The 27,341-nt window shown below is 31.0% G+C and overlaps 1 protein-coding gene and 1 pseudogene across 1 annotated transcript; one reads left to right on the top strand and one right to left on the bottom strand.

Annotated features, from left to right (window-relative positions):
- Positions 1 to 641: 641 nt before the first annotated feature.
- Positions 642 to 21,672, top strand: LOC106460396 (28 kDa heat- and acid-stable phosphoprotein-like). The gene is made up of 6 exons (XM_013920086.2): positions 642 to 908; positions 4,904 to 5,004; positions 10,746 to 10,853; positions 13,163 to 13,287; positions 14,036 to 14,187; positions 18,709 to 21,672. Exons 1-6 carry the CDS (start codon positions 899 to 901, stop codon positions 18,771 to 18,773), a joined length of 561 nt encoding a protein of 186 aa, XP_013775540.1. The 5' UTR covers positions 642 to 898; the 3' UTR covers positions 18,774 to 21,672.
- A 3,081-nt stretch (positions 21,673 to 24,753) lies between these two features.
- LOC111085986 lies at positions 24,754 to 26,018 on the bottom strand (annotated as a pseudogene).
- Between the last annotated feature and the right edge of the window lie 1,323 nt (positions 26,019 to 27,341).

The following is a 27,341-nucleotide window of genomic DNA, read 5'->3' as shown; positions in this document are numbered from 1 at the left end:
TCAGTCCACTTAACAATCACAGATTAGTTCATTTCCTCCTTTGATGTTTCTGCAGTGGTTCCCAAACATTTTTAATCTGGAGGTCTCCGAAAATCTTACACACCATAGTTGTAGACACCCCACATAACGATATATTTTATGATTTACATTTTTACTTTCACCAATGTTGGGTGTGAAAGGACAGCCTAGAAGGACCAAATGGTCCCTTGTTGTGCAAGGTTATGTAGTAAACGTCAGCATCCTTATTCACAATTAGTTCAACACTAAATAATTGTTTGTTTCTTTCTTTCTTTGTAATTATGCACAAAGCTACACAATGGGCTATCTATACTCGGCCCGCCACGGGTATCGAAACCCGGTTTCTAGCGTTGTAAGTTCGCAGACATACCGCTGTGCCAATGGGGAGCCACTAAATAAAATATTTACGTAAAACACACTTTGAAACTGAAATGATAAAAAATAAAACTGTGTAGAAATATTTGAAATAACAAAAGTCAAAACGATTATTAATATATTCTCAAAATTTACTGTATTGTGAATTATTATTTTTATGTGGTTAACTCTATATGTTTACTTGCATTTTATAATTATTTTTCTACCTATTTTTCTCCAATAGTCATTATATTTGTTATATTATACATACTTAATTTTGAATTAGCAATACAAACTTTATTTTCAAACAGTTTCAAGAACAAGGAGTTGTGTGGAGAAGGAGCTGTGTCGATGGGAATCTGTGATTAGGTTGTATGTGAAATGTACATTAATTTTAAAATGAGTTCGAAAGATTCAGTATAGGTTGCTTATTACTATTTGTAACTCCAATTAAAAAAAAAAACACATCAGACGTGTATACTATTGTTATAATCTGTGATACATCGTAACGCTTATCGTTTCAAGAATGCCTAGAGGTAAGATGTACTTTTTTTTCTTTTACTATATTTTGCCAAAATTTCCGCTTTAGTTTAGGCTACTGTCTAGGCCTAGTGAAAGCCATGCGTGTCATAAACTTTAATTTTTAAAACTTTAGAAACTTATTGGATAGAAATTTTTAGGTAGTATCAGTAATCAGTACTTAAAATGGAAAAAACTTATACCACGAAAAATGGCTAAAGGTTTAAGTTTGAAATCACCAGACCAAGGACCTTCCAGCCCGAAACGTTGTGTATTAAAATAAAAGTTAAAACATCTATATCGCATTAGCCATTTTTCGTTGTATAAGTTTTCCACTTTTTGCTTTCGATTTCATCGTATCACAGCGGATTTTAGCTGATTTTCAGTAATCAGCACAACTAAGCTTATCTATAACTATAATTTATAAGTCTATACTGTGTATCCACTAATAATTATCACAACTCCTTTTTTTTTTAATCAATATTGTTATCGTTATCATTGCTGTGATAATGATTTATAACTGTCACAGTATGTGGTTACGTTGGCTGTTAGTTTAACAATAGACGTTTTTCACTGAATAAAATAAATTCTTTGCTGTCACCGGTGGAAGAAAAATTATGATTTTTAATTGATTATGGTAAATGCTTTGATTTAAAATTGCAAAATTAAATAATTATTCTCTGTTAATGTTATGGAAATGAATTGCAAACACCTGAAAACAGACAGTTTGTTAATATGTAAAAGAAAAAGCTATTCATATAGACTTGTAATCTTCTATTGTTCTACTGGATTTAATGTTTGTTTTAAAACCTGTTATTTTCATAAGTTTATTGATACCATAAAAATTGAAATGTGATCAAAATGTTGAAAAAGAAATAGTTCAAGCTTGTTGTTTTTACCTCTTGTAAAAGCCTTTGAAACATTGACATATATATATATATTCTAGTTGATGTTGTGAATCTTGTTTTTTACAATGATCTTAGTAAGGTGTATCACAACAGATAAATAAGTTGTGGATGTTTCTGAAACTGATGGAATAATTTACAGTAGAAAATAATGAGTAGTTCTTGTGATAAATAGGCATTTTTCCAATTTGGAAAATGTGACTAATGGTGTTTAGGTGATTTGTTTTTTTGTTACTTATATCAAAGATTTAGATAGCTTTTTGGACAATAATTTCCAGATTTTCTAAGATGCTAAGAACAGTTGATTTTATATAGAAAGTTTCTTATTCAAAAGGAAATTTACAGTGTTATGGAGTCAAGAGGTAGAAAATGAGTTTTAATAATGAGAAATAAAAAGTTGTACTAGCATTTGGAAAAGATGTATTTCTTCATTAGCATGTTTATTAACTGTAAAACCCTACATCCCTTTGCTGACAATTTATCTCTTGTAGATAAAGAAACGTAAGTTCTTGGATTTAATTTCAACAATTCAGAATTGAAGAGCAAGAGGGTTATTGTAATCTTGTACAAAAACTGATAAGACCCTTCACTTAGAGAATAATGGGTGTGGTTTTGGAATGATATTGTTTTAAACTACAGGTTTATATGATTCAAGTTACAAGGAAAGCCTTAGTTTTAAGAGTTAGAAGAAACATGATTCATGTGTTTAAAAGTGTTGGGGCTAGAGCTGGGCAATTAGGTGGATTGGCTAATTGATTAATTGTTGCACTCATTAACAGTGATGCGCACAGAAGGTGGCTGGGTTGGTTTAATCCCTAGTCTTTATGCTCTTATGCCCCAAAAGGGTTTTTTTTCCAAGTCATAAAAATTTTCCATATCTACTCAAAGACATGCCTGATTCCCCCACCTTGCATGCTGCAAGTTATTAGGGAGAAAAAATATTTCAGTTTTGAAATTAATGGCTCACAGGGACTTCTAGGTCCTTGCAGTAAAAAAATTGTTATGATATACTATTAAGTGTTAATATGCAATAATTTACAGTTTAGTTTTAGATCTTAATAAGTATTTATAAGACCAATTTAATAGCAGTAAAAAGGGGATTGTTTGCTTTTAATTGTTTTTTACCATATTGTTGAGTGGCCACTGAAGGAACTCAAAAATACTGGATACTCCCCTGCCACTCCAACACCATTACCCAAATTATAATGGGGAATCTTTTCTTAAAGGGTCGAAATTCTTAAACCAAAAATAAAAGGTTATTTTATCTAATTGTAACTTGTAACTTAATCGTAAAATTTACTCGGGAATTCTCTTACCTAAATAGATAAGTTTGTCCAATACTCAAGGTTTCCATGGTTCATCCATGTATTAATAAAAAAGGTAAAAAATCCTTATTTCCCTACAAAATAAATTGTTGAAAGTTTTCAAGAACTTTCAGTAAAACATCTTCATTTTTTTTATGTTAGTGCTAGAACTCAGCAATTGGTGGAATCATTTATTCTCACATGAAACTAATATTCCTATTTTCAGCTTGTTTTGTATATTAGTAAAGATATTTTTGAACTACCCTTAATTTAATATGATAGACATCTTCAGGTACAGCTATTTAGCATTAACTTATTTTTTTAATCCCAAGCTTTTGTACATAAAAATTTATCATACACAGCTTATTACAAACCATTGTGTGGGTTTCTCCCTTCAAATTTTCCCATGACTGCTCAACACAGGTTACTGAAATTTTGTTGCTAAGAGTAAGCATTTCTATGTGTCATGGATTATAAACCTAAAAACACGAAAGATAACACTGTTGTGTTTATATTGGTTTTTACCCGTGTACATGCCCTTTTAAAAACTTTCACTAATATTAGTAGTATAATAAGGAATGCTGCATAACCAGAGTCAATAGGGCTGTAAAAATTACATAGGAATGTTACAGAAAACTGGGATATTTATTGTTAAGTCAACTAATTCATCATTAGAAATTATTATCCTTAGATATTTTAATAAAACTAATAAATATCACAGCGTGTGAAAGAAGAGAATCATAATTTATAATAAACCTGAGAACAACATTTATTATTTAGCAAAAAACTTGTGATGATGCTAGATGACCTTTTTGCATAGATTAAAATAATTCAAAGGTATAAATTAAAGTAGCATAAGAAATGTTTCAGGAATAAACATACATTGAAAACAAATTATATGTACCTTGCCTTTTATAATTAGTTCTGTGTCCAAAGAGCAACATCATACAGTTATGCTCCCACCTATAGTTCAGTCTACACAATAAAAATGTCATGGTGCTTTTTCAATCCTCTGCTAGTGGCCATTAGCAAATGATCATAAAGCATTATTCTAATGAAATTGTGGTAAAACTATAAGACCTGTTGCAGTTTAGTATCAATTCACAAAGCTGGAGGTCAGATCTGTCAGCAACATAGCTATATATATAGAAATAATAGGATGTTTTCTCCCCTCCCCCCACATGATGTTTGTTCTCCATTAATACATATATGTTTATCGGTTTATTAAAAATTAAGAGTGAACAGGTGTCAAATGTAAGCCATTTCATTTTCTGTGATAACCAGGAAAATAATTAGTAATCAGTCACTATGACTGGCCATTGTTTTTCCTTGTGGAGAGGCTGTTAAAGGTGAAATCTCTTCTGAACATGTCATAAAATTTCTAAAGGAACATTTTTATCCCCCTTAAATTTCTCAGTCTAAAGGGTGTAATTTAATACGAGTTTCACTTTGTGTGTCATGTTACAAACACAGTTGCTGTCTTTATTTAGGTCCAACTGATTATTAGCTGTATGAGTAATGGCTTCTCTATATAGAGGTATTTAGATATAAATGCTTGTTATTTGCTTCTTTTTTTTTGTTTAAACAGATACAGATGTTCTAAAAATATGCAAGTTTTTCCTAGTAAGTAAATAAGCTCAAGAAAAGTAACATCTGTAACAGTACAACATTGATAATTGTGTTAAATTTTTTTTTATTATTAATTTATATTTAAAATATATAACAACTTGACAAATTTTCTTTACTAAATGCTTAATCAAAAAACACTTAAACAGCAATACTTAAAATGGTTCACTGTTATAGGTCGTGGAGGGAAAAGACACAAAGGACGAAGTCGCCATTTCACTAGCCCAGAAGAACTTGAAGCTGTGAGAAAAAAAACAGAAAGAGAGAAAAACTGGCGAGTAAGTACCTGTGCAGAGATGATAGTACACTTAAATCCTGTGTTTTGAAGTGAAGCAGTTATCTTGTGTAGTATTTCAATTAAAATTCTATAATACTCTTTTTAAATTTTCAAAATTACAAATCAAATTTAAAGCCTTAATTGCTTCTTTTTTTTTTCACACACATGCTGACATTTAGCTACAAATGGAACTAAGATTTATAATGTGTTTGTTGCATGAACATTATTTCAGAAGTGCTACTCACCTCTCCACAGAACAGATAGCTTTTACCTCTCACTATTGCTATAAAGTTTTTGCACATGTGCCAAGCCTTGAATAAGACTCCAACTTCTACATGCATCAATGTATATTGTGACAGTCTGTGATGCAATCAGCAATAGACTGTAGTCTTCTACCAATAGGAGGGTGACACACACACATTTGGTAAACTTCAGTAGGATCACTTCTTACCCTTCTTTTCCCAAGAGAAAATAAGTTGAGCTTTTAACCTGTCCCTATAAAATAATCTTTTCATTCCCACAGTCACCTTTGTCACCCTCCTTCGAACCTACTCCAGTAAGTCAGTATCCTTTCTTAGATAAGAAGACTAAAACTGCACACAATATTATAAGTGAGGCTTCACTGGTGATTTGTATAGAGCTGATTAGTAATATATAATAAAATAACACAGTATCATCTGCAGCATTTAAAAAGTCTGTGAAAAACCATAGTCAATGGAACAAACTATGAAAATACTTAAAATTAGAGAAACTTGTTTCAACAAATTTGTGTCTTCTTCAGTCTCATGTTGTCTTATGGCAGAAAAAATTGTCAACAACCTACATCTGGAAGTCTGAATTCCCTTAAGGACACAGGTAGTCAGAAAGCTGTTTAGCTTGAAGTGATCTTCAGATGTATTTAAGTTATTCAGACTTTAAATTAAGCAACAATTCTCCTGTTTTGTGTAAACATTTTATTGGTTTTCAAAGTGGCATTACTTGTGTTTCCGTATTTAATGTATCTTTTTTTATGTTTAGAAACTGTGTCAACAGTTTTTCCAGTTTCACCTACACAATCAATCTCACAGGATTGGCATGTTAAATTTGAAGTGAGGTTATTTCTAATGTTGTTTATATCGTCGTATGTGATTCCGCAGTTATTATTATTCCTTAATATTTTGTATAGATTTTCAATTTTTATGTTTAGCAAGTATGAACTGACTTTATATTACCATCGGTTGGTCTTTCTTTGTCTCTGTGGAACAAGGTTTTCCTGCTCTAAGACAAAAATATCAATTGAAAACATAGAGCACTAATCCTATTTTCACATAAATAAACCCTTTTTAAAATGTAATTAACACTATATCTAGCTGCCAGTTTGCCTAGTAGTAGGTGGCTATAGATTGCATAATGAGTTTACTAGATTTAGTGGTGAGGGGTATTTAGGATCTATTATCATGTATGATAAAGTTTTTCACCATTCGTAACGATTCATTTTTGTTAAGATTTTTGTGTACATAATCTATTGATCTATTTTGAAGTCTGACAACATGGGGATGTTTGCATAATTATGTAAGAATGTTGTGTTTGTGTATTTAGGGACTCTGTATGCTTCAGTGATTATTGAATTTTGTAAGTTGTTTACGTGTGAATTGGTTACATTTAATCATGCTGGGCGGGCATACTCTGCCACTGGGTGTATATAGGTTTTATATATTTTGTGTATACTTTCTGTTGTTGCCAGTCAGATGTCATAGGTAATTCGCTCTTTGCCAGATTTTATTTCTAATTTCACTTATATGCTTAGTCCAATTTATTTTATGATTGCAGGTTAGACCCAGTAATTTGGCTGATGTGGCTACCTGGAGAAGAGTTCTGTAAAGGTGTAACTTTGGGGGCTGTTTGCCCTTTGCTTTTTTATTTTGTGAAAAATATGATTTGTATTTTTGGGGCATTTATTTTGATTCTCCATTTGTTACACTAGTTTTCTATTTCATTTAACCGTGGTTTTAGATTTGTAGCTGCGATAGTTGGAGTGTAGGAGCTCTTCCAAATAGCCACATCATCCACAAACTGGAAACAGAAGCAGACATTTGGATCAAACAGTGACCTTTCACTCACATACATGATGAATAGAATAGGTCTAAATACTCCTCCTTGTGGGACACCTGCCTCTGGGGTAAAATACTACAAGAAGGTGCCCGACACATTAATTCTAGCTTTCCTTTTGTCTAGAAAGTTCAAGAGCCAGCAAATAATATGTTGCATTAGTTTCATTTATGACAATCAATATTTTAGTCTGTTGTGCCATACAGTGTCAAATGCTTTCTCTACATTAGAAAGCAAGCAATAGTGCATTCATTTCGGTTCAAACTGTCTACCATGGTTTTTGTAAATCTTAGTAGATTATCTGTTTGTTTGTTTTTTCCCTAAATCCATTTTGTATTTCTGGTAACTTTGATGTCAGTTTGAGATATGCCAAAAGTCTTGAACTGATGATGTTTTCTAGTAGTTTTCCAATACAGCTGGTTAGGCTGATTGGTCTATAGCTTTCTGGTTTACTTGCTGGCTTTTCTTCTTTCAGAAATATTAAAAAATCTGCTAGATTCCAAGCAGTTGGTATGTATCCAGATTTTAGGGATAGATTAAATATAGCAGCTAAATGTTCATCCAGTCTCGGTGTGCCTTTTTTGATAAGAATGTATTGTATTTTGTCATGTCCAGGAGCCTTGTTTTTTTGTCATTTTGAGAGTCTTGTATTTCTAGTACTTTTATTGTAATGACTTTTCCTCTTTTTTGTCTTCATACTCGTGTCCCGTTACCTTTTTCTCTGTTTCATTCTTTTTTGGATCATCAACATTTGGTTCTCTTCATTTAAGAAATTTTTTAACTTTGGGCGATTTTTTTTTGTGTGTGATTTGTGTGACTTTTATGCCATGTCCTCTGTTACTTTGACTGAATATCTTTTGGTAACACTGGTCTGTCATGGGTAGACTTATTTGTAAGTACAAAATCCTTTTGCAACAATAATTATTTTGATTAGGAAGGGACACTACAAAAGAATAGATTACACTGGCAGTGATGCATAGATTTTCTTTCATTCTTTGTTTGGAGTATTAAAGGACACTTCTTTAAAGGAGAATGAAAAGTTACTGTTATACCATGCTTTAAAGAGAAATTGGATATTATATATGAAAAACAAAATTAAGTGCTCTGAAAAAAATAAAGTAGTTTGACTTGTATTTTTCTTCATGAAATACAAGTTCACAATAAAATAAAATTGAGATATGTTGATATCTTCTTTCAATTTATGTAACATCCACTAATTAATTCAGTGATATTTTTGATAATTTCCACTGTATAGTACATTTTACAATGAGCTATAGGATTGGCCCCTAAAACTGCTTGCAGGCCCCCTAGAAATGTATGTTTTGGGGCCTGATTATAGTGTCTCGTCTTTCTTATCAGTCCTGGAAAATGAAGGTAACAGAATGCTGATTAACTACTTCAATAATGATAAAAAAAATTATATATTAAAATTAGTAGAATAGATAGTGAGTTGTTAAAAACCAATTGTAAAATATTAAATGATGAAATAATTTTGAGAAAATACAGTGAATAAATAGAAATGTTACAGAATGACAATTTTTATAAAATGCCCTTTTCTTGTATAGACTCAAGTTGTGGAAGCTTTCAATTGAGAAGAAATTTAAATGTTATGTAATACAAGACAAATGGAGGTGCAAGTTGTTAATTCATCATAGTATGAATTTTGTAAAGACAGCTAAAAATAATTGAGCATTTTCTCTCCAATAATAAGTACAAGACTCTTTAGTAGAATTAAGTAATAAATGAGGTATACGTTCACAAATTTAAACTTCCCACTTTTTAATATTAGGAACAAAATGTATTTCTGATACAAAGTACAGCTGCAGCAGTAACGAATTATCATTATAGGAAGTAAAATTACTTATCACAATCAAAAGTAAGAACATGTCTGTGAAGTATTTAAATAATTTTAATATTTTTGTTACTGTGTGTTGTGTTTGTTAAAGGAAAAGCAAAGTAACAATGTAAAAAATACAAATTAGACTTTATAGATATAGTTATATCTATAAAATATGTATATACAGTATTGGAAATAATTATTGAAACAGTAAGGAAAAAAGATATGAGGTAGATACTTTGGAAATGTCACACCTTTATCATGTGAAAATTAACTTCATCAGAATAAAGTCACATGTTGATCAGCACTGTGAAATTTTTAAAAAAAACTTCATGGGACAAAATGCTAGAAAATATACTTGGCCCTTTCCTATCTTACAAAACTCGTATAGAAGATTAGAATATAACTTTTAGGATTTTTATTTTATTTAACAGTGAACACAAGAAGTACAGTGCAATTGGCAGCTCAGTTTTGTCACGAATGGCATATACTTTACATGCATTTTATAGTGTCTAACAGTTATTAGAATTGTACAATAAAGCAAGTAATATACCTTGTGCCTAAACTAATATAGGAAATTCATGGTTTACATAATTGCTGTCATGAACTAAAATCACAGGTTTATCAAGTAAAGTACATATTTGGAAAGACAGACTACATTTTTCTTTGATATGCCATTTCACTTAAATTTTCAATGAAAAATTAGACACATACATGAGAATTAAAAGAATTAATGTTTATAAAATTAAAAAATTCAATCAAGCACTGTTTAAGGCCAGCAATTTTAAATTGATGCAACATATTCTTTGAAGATTAGGTTTACTTTTGTGATTTAAATTTTAGGAGACTACATTTGTCTATTGACCAGTCAATATCATTGCTTTTAGGCCTGCTAATAATTAGAAAAAAAGAAAAATGGGATGTTATAAACTAGTCATATATTACACTACACTTTTTATCAAAAGTAAATTAGGCAAAATATTTACTACTAAATTTTTTCAGCACAGATGGGTGTGGCATAGACAAGGTTCAAGACGTGATATCACTAAACATGATAAGAACTTTCAACTGTGGTACCTCATAAAAATGACAGCTAAACCAGTTATTTAGTTCAAAAAGTTCTTTTGGTGGTTTATGCTGCTGGCTAGCTGCCTTCCTCTGGTCAGTAAATCACAATTAGAGATAGCTCACTTGCACATAAGATGCTGTTTGTGGAAAGAATATTATGTTAATGAATCTGATTTGCTGGAGATTATAAGATTAAGTGTTTTTAATTTTGAGCATTGAAATATGCTTAGTTTTTGTAGTCATATTGTTTGTTTTTCATTGATCAATCAGGGAAGAGAATGTGTGTGTGTGTGTGTGTGTGTGCATATATGTATAAATGTTTTTAAAAAAGAAACATTTTGTGTACATAACAGATTTTTATTATGGCTATTAATGCTGTTAGTCTTAAGGTACAAGTAAGTGAACATAACAGTAACAATATGCTTTATAGTAATAATTATTTGCTTGTCCAAAATTCATGCTATACAACAACTGTGACATAAAATATTTCATATCTTATTCCTCGTTAGGTCCATGATAAGTTTACAGACTTACAATGCTAAAATTTGGGGTTTGATCCTCTTTGGTGGACAGGGCACAGATAGCCCATTGCATAGCTTTGCACTAAAACAACATTTTCATATCTTGCTTATAGTCAGTTTTTGTTGTTGAAAAAGTTTTGGTAAAGGTTGAAATGAAAATACTGTATGGAACTTCTTTGGGTGATAAGATAGTACATTAAGTAACTTATATAATTTTTAATAATTTAGGAACAAAAGGGGGAATATAGTAGTAGTGACAGTGAAGATGAAGGTGCCACAGGTGAAAAGAAAAGCTCATCAACTGACTCAGAGGAAAGTGATTCTGAAAATGAACAGGTGAGATTGTCCTTTGTCATATGATATTGAACCAGATTTATCTTTTTTTTTTAATTAAAAATGTTTCTCTTGTGCATTTATTTAGAATTTTCTCAAACTAAATATTTCACTAAGAAGAGAATTGAGAATCAGACTAACCTGTAACAGCAATAATGTAACTATGGCTTTTTTATGTGGTAATTTTTCTTTGTTATTACTTTGGTTTAAACAGTGAGACCCACATAAAATAAAATATAATTTTCTACAAACATCTATCAAATTTAAATTAGCTGGACAGAGCCAGCTAGTGAACAAACAAAAACTGAAGCAGCATAAAAATCTAAATTTCCATTTTATTCTTAAGTCATCATTATCTTATGAGAGAAATATTAAAAGTAGTGGCTGCTGCTCACTGGAATTGGAATTAAAATATAAATTTGTGTATCCAACTTCTTGTATCATAATTAACATCATATCAGTAAAACATTACAAAGTAGACTTTTCTTAACTCTTTCAGGACAGGCTCGGTTCCTGGGACCGATCTCGTAACCATTTTGTGCTTGTTATAGTTTTCGTGCTATTAGTATTGCATATGTTTGCAAAATTTAGCAGATTATCAGTAAACATTACAATGCTGTCATACACTAAATAGCAGCTTTTTTTTTTATTAAGTCTTAAGGTTTGTTAAACAATGTTTTCTCATGCATTATTTTCTTTTCGCATACTGCATGGGTATAAAATACAAATATTATGGGATTGCTTATCTGTTGTATGAAAAAGAACCACACCAGAGTTCAGTCACATTTTGATAGCTTACACTGTGATTGGCTGTGAATCAACCAACCAGAAATCAGAAAAGTAAAGACAACCAGTGTTGTGAATGCACTTCTCATGTCTCACAGGTTAGAAATTGGAGTCTTGGCTGATGTGAAATGTCATGTTTCAGTAGGATTAGGAACCGTATGGAAGCTAAAAAGGGTTGTGCATGAAACTAGAAACCTTTGAAATAGAAGTGAAAAACCAAACTTTACAAAAGTGATATTAGGGAACTCAGGGTGCATTCTTCACAATATATATATATATATATATATATATACAACAATCCAGTAGAGATCTTGTAATTAACATAGCTGTAAGTATAGCAGTGAATATTGCATCCAGATCAATAAGGACAATACACACTGTAGTGTGTTATGCAGCCAAAACAACCTGCTGCAGGATGCACTGCATGTCATTAACGAGTGATTGTTTAGCTATATTCCACCTTCTGTATCTCGGACTGTGGTAATCCAAACTACCGCATATTTTCAGTTGATATGCTCTACTGGACTCTTTGTTCACAGACTGAATTACGAGTGATTGTTTAGCTATATTCCACCTTCTGTATCTCGGACTGTGGTAATCCAAACTACCACATATTTTCAGTTGATGTGCTCTACTGGACTCTTTGTTCACGTACCAAGTTACAAAGCAATCCATTAAAAAATACTTGAGATATAACATCTACAATTTTGATTTTCTTCCCCCCCTTTGAGTAATATATTAGGAAAAGTTAATGTTTGTCAAGCAACAACCAAGTTTCTAGGGACAGTAAAGAATAAAGACTTGAGGTTAAATTGAACATCTGCAGCTTGACAGAATTGAATTAATAGTTTTGGTTTTGTTTTAAAACTGTGGGTTTTTAGACCCCAATATTCTCTTGAAATAAAAATATGTTGTGCTTTGGTAGTAGAGTACAGGTGATTTGTGTTATTGTGTCTAAATCCAAGGACCGTACAAGGACCAAATAATGTGAGTACTTTTAGTAAAAGGTTTATTTAATGTAATAAGCAACATTATGTAAACAATAAATGAAAAACTTGACTCTTGAGTGGGGTAATACTATGAAATATCATTTGTATCTTTGCTAGTTACTGTTGCCTATACGAGTGATATTGTACATTGTGATTTTATAGGATTATAATACAATTATAAATGTTGTGGTTATTTAATCAACAGGTTTGATATTGTATATAAAGTGTTCTGTGTATATTATTAGAATTTACAACTTAGTTGATGTTGTTGGATCATTCTTGAAGGAAGTTTGATTTATGTACTGTCTCAAAATACAAAATAAAGTAAATTGGAAAAAAGTATTGCTTAAAATTAAATACAATTTCTATTTTATCAACTTCATATTTTTTCCCATCAAGTGGTATACTTGTATGCAAGTTCAAGTATAAAAGTTTATCAACAGGATCTTATCCTGATGTCACTTGAGAGGATGTAAATAATTTATGCTTGTTTGCAGTGTGTCGTCAAATGAACAACTTTTTTTTTCTTCTTTCCAGTTAAAGGTAAAGGGAGTAGAACACCTAATTGAAGTTGAGAATCCCAATCGAGCTGCTAAGAAAAAACTTCCCAAGACAGACCAGAATGTTACTGAAGACAAGCCACAGCTTACTCGGAGAGAAAGGTGAACATTTGTAATTAATGTCTTGTGTTATATTTATAAGGTATAAGTTGTTTGACATTAAGTTTAGTTAATTTATCAAGGAATCCATGGAATGTTTCAAAAGATGTATCGGTTCTGCATGACTTCTGTAATTGTGTCCTTTCATTTTCTTGTAATATAAATGCTTGATTATAGAAATAATTGAAACTGTTGTAGCGGACTATGGTGAACAACGAAATATTTTCAATGTAAATTGCTGGAAGCAAAACTTGAAAGCCATCTTAGGGCACGTACACGTAAAGCCTTAATAGAGCTTTTGATGTTTATGTATGATGTGATTGGTACAGTTTATTCTGTTATACAATTTTAATGTGGCTAAGACATAACTCCTGAAAGATGCAAGCTGTAACAAGTGTTCTCTAGTATTGTGTGAGATAGAGCACATTGGCCTACATGTAATCTGTACTTCAGAGTAGTCATGCAGCTGTAACCAACAATTTCCTTGTCAACATACGACAACTTCTTATAGCTATTGCTGTTCATTTAATATATTAGTGGAAAAGAAACAGTTGTGTTGTATTTGAAACAACAACAGTTAATGGAAACAAGTTTCATTAAAAAAGAATATAAAACTTATGTGACACAGTAATGAAAATTAAAGTATAGGCTACTTTACTCCTTAATTGTTTTTATATTATTTTTTATTCTTAGTCACCTACTTCCCATTTTACATTGTTAGCATTGTGAAACTCACTTCTATCATTCTTAGGGAAGAGCTTGAACGTCAAAAGGCTAAAGCTAATTATATGAAGCTTCATGCTGCAGGAAAAACTCAGGAAGCTCAGTCTGATCTTGCTCGGCTTGCTCTGATTCGTAAACAGCGAGAAGAAGCTGCAAAAAAGAAAGAAGAAGAAAGGAAAGGTATGTTTGTAAAACTGTATGAATAATGACATTATGTCGTTATATATATATACATTCATTGATCATACTGTTTCTTTGTACGTGACTGGTTTGTTTGTTTTTTTTTCACATTTTTGTTTTAATTTTTTAATTAGTGTGTTATAAAAAGTAAGTATCTGTGCTTAAATATTGAGAATTGGATTTCAAACATTTTTTTTTTATTTGATGTGTTCACTTCGTATTAAAGCTGGGCAATTAGTGGAATTTGTTAATCAAATAATAATTTAATTTCATTAATCAATTACATTCAACTAATTGATTATTCTCCCATGACACTAATTTTTCTATTTTCCACATGCTTTTTTGTAAAGGCATTTTTGAATTACCCTTATTTAATATGATAGATATTTTCAACTACAATAATTTAGAATTAAGTTACATTTTTTAGTCTGTAATTGTTGTACAAAAAATATATTGCCTGTAACAATCTGAGAATATGAGTAATATCATTCCACGGATTTCTCTCTATAAATATCCAAACAACTACTGTACTAAAACTGCTGAATAAACATACGTTGTGATGTTGGATTTTATAACTGAAAAAATACTTAACGTAAGAGTAACTAGTGAGGTTACTTTTAGGTATAGGTTAACATAAGTTACATGCACTTATTCATTGGGACTAAGTTCAAGATTTTATACGAACAGTTTTATTGAGGCGATCTATCATGTGGTGGTTAACAGAAGTACATAACTGTATTTAGACAATCAAGGGTGTTAATACTTTAGTTGCATCTTCACTGTACAAAGATACAGTAAACGTAACAGCACGTGCCACTTCATTTGTTAAAGTTGGTTATCATAGGTATAAATTTAGTCATTATTTTGTACACAATAATATTATACTGCAAAGTGTGCCAGCAGTTTATTATTTTGAATCGGGGAAAATGCTGATTCCAAACACATCTCTGTCATTATTACATCTTTATTTGTCATTACATTTTAACATATCATTATTAAAAAATATCGAATGTTTCTCATACCAAGAATATAAATCTCTTTTCCAAATTTTTCATAGATAACGTATTTTTGTTGGGTTGGGTTCCATTCTTAATTGCACCCATTAATTTTATCAAGTTTTAGTGCTTGAATTTATATTTTTCTCATAATTATTACTTGTAAACAGGTTGAATCCTATTAATGTAAACAAAAATACCTTTAGCAGAAAAAGACGACGTAAATTTAACTGAGGTCGATAATTCAACTTGCTGAACAACCTATATGATTTCATTCACTGGAAAAGTGAACCTAGTTAAGACTTTCCAAAACAAGTAGTATTGAATTAGAAAGATTTTTTTTAAAATAAATTGTTGGTTAGGTATTAAAGTTTTGAGAAGAAAGAAATATTTGCAAGATCAGGCTTAGTAAAATAATCGACAAACAGATTATGGACATGAAGTTTATAAGTTGGTTCAGATATACACAGTGCACATCAAGAAACTCCAGCAGCATTTAAGACATTTATATAAATGAAAATATTTTTTTGTGTTTCTTGCAGTTTGGTTAAGTATTTCTGGTGTGTTAAGAAAAAAAAAAATCAAAGGATATCAATGACACCAAAAGGATTGGAAAAGGTTAAATAAACTAGATATAATGTATAGAAATGACAAATTGAATCGTGATGATATAGATAGCTGGGTAATTAATTCAATTGCCTATGAGTATAAATTATATTGATTAATGTCATGTAAAATAATTGATTAACCAAAATTACAATTTACTTAAATAATATCTAAAAAAGTAATCAGTAAGTGTTTATGATTTGTCATTATTATTTTTGATTAATTCAAGTTTATTCAGTTTAATCAATTAGTGTCATGACTTACAAAAATAATTAACTAATTGAAATGTTTACATATGTTTGCTGTTAAACACGAGGCTACTCAATGGGCTGCCCGTACTCTGTCCACCAGGGGTATCAAAATACGATTTATACCATTATAAGTTATTGTTTTTATGTTGTTTTGTTTAGCCATCTTGTGTGAGAATAATCAATTAGTAGAGTGTAATTGATTAGTGAGCCAGACAATTATTTAGCAAATTCCACTAATCGTTCAACTCTTAATGATAGGGTGAAATATGTTTGAAAGTTGGGTTTTAGATATTTTTTTATTACACATAGATTTTATTTATCTGGAAAGAAAATTATTTTTTGAGAAAGGAGGAGTGACAAGATCAATGACCAAAAGAAAGTATGAGGGTTAATATCCACACAGCTGAAATGCAAAGGAAAAATTTTAATTTTTGGAAATCAATTTAAAATCAATGAGGCCAACAGAAACAAAATGGCAGGTGCTTGCAATTTGTAAAGCTGTAACTGTTGTGTGCAAAGAAATATTTTCTGATTTACAAATAAGGTTATAATAAAGTATTTTTAGCATGTTTGACCACTCTGATAATTTCATGTAGATTATGGTTATGTGTAAATATTTAGATTTTTTTTACGGTATTATTCTGGAAGTAAGAAAAAATATATATCTCCCACTGAACAAAAAAGTTTTTAAGAATGCTCTAATTTCCTCATTGTTTACCACATTGTCAAATCCACAGTTTTGAGTGGCTAAACTAGTTTTTAACATAAAAACATCTTCATACAGTACTTCCTGGCATGTGAAAAAGCTAAACAATACTTGTCAAAGAGGGGCTCAAAAACAACAGTAAAACAAATCAAGGAACATATTTGAGAAAATGATTAGTACTGAAACAACCAGTTGAGTGATCAACTGCAATGAGTAAATACCAACTAGTTGGCTGTAAAATCATTAATCGACTATTTTTAAAAAATATATCCTAGCTTGTTAAAACTGGACCCAGAAATGACTGATAGCAACCAACTAATATCATCATGGTCATGTAATTCAAAGATCTTGTTTATTTGTTTTTCTTTTCTTTTTATTCTTCTTCCTCCTAGTTTGACTTGTGATGGCTCAGTAACATAAGAATGACAATTCATTGTTCGCAGGAATTGTTAAAATTTATAACTTAATTCATTTGTCTGTTTTAATGATTATTGTTTGTATTAAACAAGGATAACATGCAAAATAAATTTATTTCATTTTTTTTAATATGTAGAATTATCCAGGTTTGACTACAGTAACTTCAATAAGAGTAAATATATTGTCTCATGTTTATATGCATTGATTATTTTGTCACATCATCTAAACCCAGTATATGATTACAGAGGAGTTATATTACACTTTAAACCTGTGCATATAAATCAGTATGAAAAATATTATTCTGTTGACACATTTTCTTAAAAATATTCCTCATATTCTGTCCTGGTTATAGCATTGACCATTGCCTAGTCCGTCAGAATCAGTGGAAACCTACTTTATATTTGATGTTTCAAAATAGATATATGTAAATGTTCTATCAACATGTAACAAAAAGAAAACAAAACCAAATACATGAAACCACTAATTAAATAGTCCAAATTCATGTCTGATATTCACAGTACTATTTTGTTTTGCTTCATTATTTTCACATAGATATTTCAACCCTTCCTCATTCTGTATCACTTAGATATTGTGCTATATCACTAAGTATTGTGTGAGGATACTTGTATGTTGAAAACTTATCTCGACAATCAAAACTGTGGATTTAGTATTATTGTGAATGGCTAGAAAATTCCAACTTTTAACTTTTTTCAACAGATTGTTTTTCCAAAATAATTCTGTAAAAAAGGAAAAATGTTCAAATATAATCATTATCTGCATGAAATTATCCTACAGTTAGTAGTCAAACATGCTTAAATGACTATTTATAATCTTATTTGTATACAACAGCAGCCTCTCCAGACAAAATATATATGTGTGCAATGTTTCATTAAAAAATTAAATTTGGTATCGTCTTATGTAGAATCGTTTTAAATCAACTTGACTTAGTAGCGTATCAAATACTTTTTTCTTTCTTTCTGATTTGTTTATGAAGACAAATAGAGATAATTTAAAGTGTTAACTGGTTTATCTTACCTATACATGTCACACAACCTAAAAATCTAGACAAATAAATATAAGCCTACATTTACATTGTTATTTGTAGCAGTCTTAAGAATATTTACATGTCTGACAGAATATCATGATGTTTTTAACGTTTAAAATGTAATTTGAAACAGAGCCGTGTATTACTTTTGTTGGGTTGTTTAACTGATTATAGTTGGAACTGAAGTTCAATTAACTGAGTTTGTTTTTTCAAAGTCATAATATTAACAATTTTATGAACTAATTTTAAGTTGCATGTTGGAATATTGATTCTAATGCATTGTAGTGCAGATCATAAGTCTCTTATCACTTATGACTGCTGGACTAATGACATGTTAATATGGGAGGTTAATGAAACTACTTAACATTACTTTGCAATTCTGGATGACATAGAGCTATAATTGTAAAATGTTATGGTGTTACCTATTTTAATGGTTTGTCTTTCTTGTGTCTCTGTCTTATAAAGTAATTGTGTCTTACCCATTGTTTGTCTGTATTACAGCAAAAGAAGCCACTAAAGCAGCAAAGTCAGATGCTCTGAACAAGGCTTTAGGAAAGAAATCTTGATTTACTGAAGTGTTTTTATTAGGTCTATCTGAGAGAAATACCTTCTTTTGTACAATACAATTGTAATTATGTTTTTCTGCTTCTCCAGTGGCCAGCTGGCAAACACAAGCTTGATGATGTAGTTTCATAAATAAAATAGTGTTTTTGAAAAATCAAAAAGGAAAAGAGAGAATAAAACCAGCATTATATGTTACAAGGTTTGTATTTTTTGCTATAGAAGAAAGTCATCTTACAAAATATTAAAAGCATTTTTTTCTTTCTTGTGTTAACTGTAAACCATTTTTAACTAAAATGAATTAAAAACATTAGAATTGTTAGCAAGCTAAGACTGGGTCTCCAACTAGGTGAATAATTAGTCGATTCGTCACAAGTTTATATACAGTAATTTATATATAGCTTCCAGAAGAAGCTGTTGAATTACATATAAAATTTACAAAGTCTACATAATGAAAGTTAACATCCATTATGACAGAACACAAGTTGTATAGAAAGAGGTTTCGACACTTTCAAGCATCTTCTTCAATCCAACATTTGCTTATGAAAGAGTTACACACAGCTTATTTTATAATGAAGGTTTCAAGTTGCTTCAGTACACAAGATGTAAGGAAGATGTTCAGTTAAGAGGTGTTAAAGTTTGGCAACCTTTGAATTAGCAAACTTTCTACAGTTCATCTTTTGACATCATTTCTAGTTTTATGTATTATTGTGACTGAGTTTCTGTTGAATTAATTATCAGTATTCCTCATGTCTATAAAAATAGCAATATTTGTTTGACCATTTTAAACATCTTTTTATGTTCCACAGTTGTTTTTAAATTTTTTTCATTTCATCAGTATAAACTTTTTTCTGGATTTGAACTTGGTATTGGAATAATTATTTGGACTGATTGAAGAGTACGTAAAAGTGTTTCCACATAAACTTGTGTTCTGTAATAGTTGATGTTAACTTCATTTTGGATTACTTTACATAGTATTGTTTATTTACCTCCTATTACATGATGAATTTCAAAAAATACTCACTATTGTTTACATTAATTCTGGATATTGGTCCCCCAGTGGTATGTCTGCAGACTTAGAACTCTAAAAACTGGGTTTTGATACCCGTGGAGGGCAGAGCTTTGTGCTTAACTTCAAACAAACAAACAATACTTTATTTCTAATGTTTACATAATAAACTAATGCAAATCATTTTAATTTTGCTATACTTGTGGATGAAATGTAGATTACATGATATTTCATGTATGATTTGTGTAAAGAGTTTTCTTTTTTCTTGACTTGGACACAAGAAATGACATTACATTTTAAACGGTGTTTACCATCGAGTAGAAAATGTATTGTGTAATTATCACAGTTTCTTTGGATAAAAACAAGTTTCTCATATAGAAAAAAATGGTAAACTCAAGACAGTCATAACATTTTTGTCAATAAAGTTAACTTTATTGGTATAAATGGAAAAGTTGCCTCTTCCATGACTAACCAGTTTTCATATATGCGTGTTTAAATACAAAGAACTGATCTGATCTTAGCACTCTTGCATTAATATTGATATTAATATTAAGCTTCTTTCAACAACTTATGGTATGGTTTAAAGGTTAGAAATTTTCTGTAACATGTTTTCTGTTACCTTCACTATTAACTGTACTTTGGTTTATGTTTATTGATGGCTAAAGTTTCCGTAATTCTTACATCATGCTTGTGCTTGGTACTACATATTCTTTCAGAGCTTTTCTTCATCAACAGTCATATCATATTCTTAGTGTATGTGTTTTTAGATTTACCAGCAAAATATATAGACTGCTCTAAATGATACACAGCTGATCCCAAATGTATTGGTAAACTACGTAAATGTTTAAAAGTTTATCTTGATAATGTTCTTTATTTATGACTAGTTTGATTTCAAGATATTTTTTATTTTATTCTTCAAAATCTAACTGCCTCTACTCATAAATGAGAGCCAATGGGGCTACAGATGAAAAGAACTACAAGTGTAAGAAAGGACTTTAAATCAAAGTTGAACTCTTAATTCATCAACAATTGAAAACCTTCTAAAAAATATTAACTGTAGTTATGATAGCTTTTTTTAAAATAAAAACAGGTTTCCTATATAGAATAAGTTGTTGTTTTTTTATTTTTATAAGATTTAGTAATTGCATGGGTTAAAACTTAACAGTGAATATAGATTAAATTTGTGAGTTAAAGTCATCCTTTTACAATTTCATGTACTTCACTGTATTTCCTCCAAAAATAATAGTTTGGTTTTTCAAATCTTGGTTTGTGGGAAAAAAAGTAAAATGTTTTATGAACTCAAGTATAAGAAATTAAACTTAATATTGCACTTTGCTAGTGCCTGGTGAGGTGAAACATTTTGTGGAAAGATGTAATTCATATGCTTTCCAATTTTTACATTTTGCTTCTGGTTATTTATTAAAAAGTTAACTGTAGCTGACATTAATATTGAACTGTTTTTACAAAAAATCATGAAAAAAGATTATTTTCTATCTTCTAGATTTAACTACTTTAATAAATGTTTAGGTTACTTTTGATTTAAATTTTAATAGTATTTATCCTGAGTATATTTTATTCAGCATGTAATTTTACACAAACAGTCTTTACATATTTGTTATTTATATTTTCATAAAATATATAAATTTAACATTTTCTTTTATACTACATAGTATCTCACGTAATGATGATCTTGAAGTTTTGTGGTTAAATAAAAGTACTAATGCAGTGTATCCCATATTTGATGTAATCGGATGACTTTTTTTAAGTAATTAAATGGTTAAAACTAATACATAAATGGTATTAACTGTTCAATAGATGTGCACGAAAGCATATGTTACTGTAAGGTCATTGTTTTATGTGTATACTGTAGTTCACAATAAAATACACAAAATTAGCAGGCTTTTTCACCATGCAGTAAGGTTCTTTGACACTCCTAATGGATTACAATTACTTCAAAATTATACAAATGTATTTAGCTTGACAAACTTATGATGAGCATGATGTCACTGCATCTCTGACAGTACGAAGACTTTTTGCTGGTTGAAGTGGATCTTTTGATTATCTCTCTAGCTTCTGCCACATCTTGGCTAGTTTTCCATGGACATGGCAAAACTCGAGCCAATTTGGGTTGATTGTCTTGGCACCAGTCCCTTATTTATATTTGTAACCTTGGAAGGTGGCCCAGGCTTGATTTACTTCACTGACTGAGCCTGGAAGTGATGTTTGAGTAGGTTGTTGCAGGATTTAGTTCACTGGAACTAACATTTTGGCACTGTTGGGAGTTCTGGGTATCATTATTGGGATTGTTAAAGTTCCAGAGCTAAAATGGAGGCTTCAGCAGTGTCAGTCTGCCAATAAGCTATTACCCAAAACTTCTTAGGTGAAGGATTTGAAGTCTAAATGATAAAGATGAAGACAGTTGATAAAACACAAAACATTTTATTCATAAGGATTGAATGTTTTGGAATACACTTATTATATCTTCAGCAAAATTGGAAAATAGTGTTACAAAAATATTTAGTAACTAATGCTATATTATCATTAATCACTTGTTTACTTAGATATTGAGTAAAGTGGTAAATGAAAGGAAAAAAGAAGGGAAAAAACAGATTATAGAATATATTATGAAACAGTTGAGTTTTAAGTTTAAAGAAGTTTGTATGTTGTTAAGAGTTGAGGATCACACAAAATATAATCATGTCACTGTTAAAGAGAATTTTTAATCTTTGCTTCAATTACTCTATTTTACACAGAGAAATTACACTTCTGCACAAACATCTGTTAAATAATGGCTATTTGACTATTTTTCAAACAAATATTAATCACAATTTTCTAAACAACAAATTCCAGCTCACTGTCCCCAAATTTCCCCTCCTCATCTGTCTTCCTTTTATGGTCTCACAATCCTTCAAATTAAAAAGAACTCTAATAAAAAAAACTTCTGCATTCAAGTTCAGCTCAGACTAATGTGCAGATCTAACCTCCACATTAAACACTTGTTTCAGTATAAAGATCAAATACCTAAACTTCTACATTCATGGCTTATGCATAAATATAGTGACTGTAAGGTACTTAAATAAGTAAAACAAAAGGCCAGTTGAAAACTAGAATGTGAACATTTAGGAGTATCAAACAGAACAGAACTGGCCATCCATTACTTAAACCCAGCCGCTGATCCACTCTTTTAAGTGTTGAAACCAAAGGTTGCAGTATTTCATATAATTTCTCTATCATTACTACACGATCTTTAGACCTTAAACTCTGCATTTAAGAAAATTTACTCATAGCTAAAGACTGCCCTAATGACTTATAAACCTTTTCGGTGAATCCAGCCACTTATGCCATGAAAAATATAGGAATATCTGGAGGAAATACTGGGTATAATTGTCAAAATATAGTTTCAAATAAAGCCAGTGTATCACATTTTAAATTAAATTATGGAAAGACAAAGAACAATATTAGAAACAAATATTTCATGGTGACCTCTTGCACCCCTTATAGTCACACCTGCTCCACCATTTTATTCACTTTAAAACAAAACATGTAAATAGATTCAAAATCTGTACCAACATACATGTTAATATTCTATTTGAATAAGTTAACAATCTGATGTGGTACAAATCATGTGCATGAGTCACACTTAGTTACTAATATTCTTGTCATATTTAAAACTATGCATTCAATTTTTATTTGACTCAATTAAACTACAGTAAAAAAAAAAAGGATGTAAATTGTAACATTTAATGAGTAAATATTTAAACATTAACATAATATCCTTAATCTCAGTTGTGTAAGCAAGTATCAGAGATACTTAAATATAACTAATACAATTTATTTTCATAGCACATGTCAACCAGACTAGAGCAACAGAAAAAAATGAAACTACAAATAGTTAATCTAAATTAAACAGACTTATCACTACAACAGTCTCTGAATATAAGGTACTGCATATTTGTCTATAGGCTACTTACTCTGGAGCTCACTATTAGCTATAATCTTCTTCTAAATCTACTTAAGTAATTCTGCATAGAGTAATCTACATGCTAACAAATATTCCTACTTATACATGTTTTTTTGCTGGCAAATCCAGATCCTTTGTTTTGTTTTTACCAGGGTTTGCCTTGATTCCATTTTTGATTTAAGGACTTTTGAGGTCTCTTTGTATTTCTTCTGACCTGCCTCGATCATTACATGAGCCACACTAGCAGCAGCAAAATCTTTCTCCTTGATAGTCGTAGCCAATTTGTCATTCCCTTCGTTTAAAAGCTTCTCACCCACACTTAATGAATCCTTTGCTTCTTTTTCTTTAGCACACAATTTGTCTTCAGAAAGTACAGCATTGGCTTTAACCAACTCTTGTTTTTGTTCCTTCGTCTTATCTGCCTCCTCCTTTAACCTTTCTGCCTCAGCATCTTTCAGTAGCTCTGTTTTATCCTTTCATTACTTCCAATCTTTGCTCATAGGCAGTGTAAGCACCATTGACAGCAAGCAAAAGCTTTTTAGTAATTAGCACATGTTCTGGCCTTCCCATTTCTGAATCAAAGAACCTCATAGCATCTTTAGCTATTCTAACAGCATTGATGGTTTCTGCACTCATTGATGCTCTTTCGGTGGTCACCAAATGCTTATTCACAGAGAATCCCCTCCCTACATCTGCATTTCCATGAACTAGAATCAGTGAAGGTTACACAACCTTCCCTAGGTTGGAGTATTTAGGTTTTCCATCAATTCTAATCTGTGCAAGAACATCACTCTGGTAATGATCGATATGTGCCTCACCCACATTTTCTGAATGGTCCTGCATTCTGGCCTTCTCAGCTAAGTACAGATTTCACTCATCATGTAGTTCCACAATGTCTGTTTCACTGACATTGGGAAGCTTTTTTGCCAGCCTCTTGATGGAATGAACTGTTCCAGTTTTCATTGGATTCAGGCATCCTATGTACTTCAAGATACTTTCTGAAACAGGCAGATGGTTAATTAGGTTTGGTGACAGCAGATGAATAAAAGGAACACATTCCTAGGAACATCTTATGCTTGTCACTGCTGGACAGCTTTTGCATGACTTTTCTAGTTGGTTCACCAACAATCATATGTTCATCATCCATCTGGTTCTTTACATCTGAATGCTTGACCTCACACAAATCACTGCCTTCTTTTGTTCCAACTACTTTTGACTTTATATACTGCAGCATAAGCCTCCTAACTAGTTCACTGAGTTTATCATACAGAATGTGAATTTGTGGACTTTCTTATTGGAAAAGCTCCAGGAATGAGTGGAAGAGTGGAGCCACTGCCTGCATGAAGTAAAGCAAAGTCAGGGTTTCTGGACTTTTCAGCTTGAATAAGATCCTCCTAAAAGCTGCATTTGATCTTTTCTCTTCCTCTTTCATATACTTATCAATGGCCTCCCAGTGTTCAAGAATTGTATCCACAACAGGTGACAAAGTAAGTCACCTGGATGATACATGGCATTAAAACATGTGCTCTTCAATACCATTATCAACTTGCACATTGTTGTAATCCTCCTTCCTTGCTGCAGACTGCTTAAAGAAGGTAAACAGGTCAATTGCCAATTCATCAATGTCTTGTGAAAGAATTTCCTTTGCCTGTCTAAATGTATTGTGGACAGTGTGAATATAGTAGGTACCAATGTCTACCAAACCAGGATGTCCACTTTCTATAAGAGAAGAGCTAACTGTTCTCCAGATTGTTTTATTGACACTTGGTCCATCACTTCACAGTGCCACAAGAAGATTTACATTCAGTTTATCATCACTGAGAGACTTAAGGATAGCCTGGGCTACATCATGCATTTAAAGAAACAAACTTAGACTTCATTCATAAGTGGTGACCAGTATCTGTTGTGCAAGTCAAGCTGTTTCTTCCTTTGAGCTGTTGTTGCTTCATCAAAATGAAGTGTGAATGGAGTCTTAGAATCATTTACATCAGCAACCAATGCTTCAGTACAATATGGGCCTATCCCATCTGATAACATGTATGATACCTTCATTCTTGCCATGTGGAATTTTGATGCAGCTGAACAATCAAACATAGCTTTAAACATGTCAGATATACCATTGCAAGAGCAAAAGCTATAATTGCTAGCAGCCACCTTTAAACACCATATTGTTTCCGCATCTTCATTTACAATTTTGACCTTCATCGAAGGTTCCTTTTCAATTGACTTGGCCTCCTTAAAACACCTCATTTGACATGGTGTCAAAGCACTGTGAGCCATCTTAATGTTTTTTTCCCCTCAGCATGCTGCTTTAAATGTTCTAGTCCAGATCCATCACATGCTATTTCCTTTTTGCACAAAACACAAAATACTTTAGTCATCAGAGCCCTTTTTGCACCAATGTTTGATATTATGTCCATTGTTGCCCTTTTGCAGCCAGTGTTCTTGATATTTGGTCTTTCCAGCAGGCATTTTCAATACTTCAGGTTAAAATCTCACTGCATACATCTCTGAAAAAGATAGTTGTCATTATTTGAAATCAACAACATGATAGAAATGTTGTTTTGTACAACACAGTGTAAGTAAAAAGGTTGCTGCTTCTTCAACTCTCTGAAAACAAAAATATTAAGTGATCACATTCAGCTAAAATTAAGTAATAGCAAAACAATAAATCAATCAAATATGCATGTATAAGAATATATTTAACCATTTGTAACTCTATATTGTGCTTCAAATATTCATCAGTAATATATTTTATATCTAAAGCTTATAATCTAGCCTAACCCTAAATTAAACTGGATAGCAACAGAGTCACAACACATCATATGAATTATTTTTCAAGAAAATGTTTCTTACTTTAATAACTGATGAACATGGCTTCCTTGTGCAAATGGATTGCTGATACAGTTGTGAATATAGATGATTCGAGTTTGTTCTCCAGAGAAAAATTATTGTATGTCAACTTTTATCATACTTTCATTTCAAAGAAATTTTGGATGTATGTAACACATTTGGAAGGCTTTTATCACCTTTGAAATTAAATTACCAATTAATGTTATACATAACTGCCACATATAATAGTAGTACTTAACATTACCCTTTCTTGGGAATCTAATTGGCAGTTTTATTTTTAAATTTTTAAAAAATCCCAAAGACCTGAAAAATATAGGAACACTGGACACCTTGCTCTTTAGTCCTAAAATTATTTAAAGATATTTATTAACTAATGCTATAGTATCATTAATTACTAGTTTACTTAGATATTGAATAACATAGTAAATGGAAGGAAAAAAAAAGAGAGAAGAAAAATATTCTAGAATATATTGTGAAACAGTTGAGTTTTAACTGTTTAAATTTAGAATAATCTTAGGACTAAAGAGCAAGGTGTCCAGTGTCCCTATATTTTTCAGGTCTTTGGGATTTTTTAAAATTTAAAAATAATTTTAACTGTTTAAATTTAATAACATTATTTCAGATTTTGCTGAAGATGGAATAAGTGTATTCCGAAACATTCAAACCTTGTAAATACAATGTTTTGTGTCTTTATCATTAGACTTATTAGGTGAATTTGCATATTTTAGTCCTAGAAAGATCCTCTTGGGC

Source organism: Limulus polyphemus, unplaced genomic scaffold (assembly GCF_000517525.1).
Source record: "Limulus polyphemus unplaced genomic scaffold, Limulus_polyphemus-2.1.2 Scaffold764, whole genome shotgun sequence".
Taxonomy (NCBI): Eukaryota; Metazoa; Arthropoda; class Merostomata; order Xiphosura; family Limulidae; genus Limulus; species Limulus polyphemus.
This window is presented reverse-complemented; position numbering and strand designations above follow the sequence as displayed.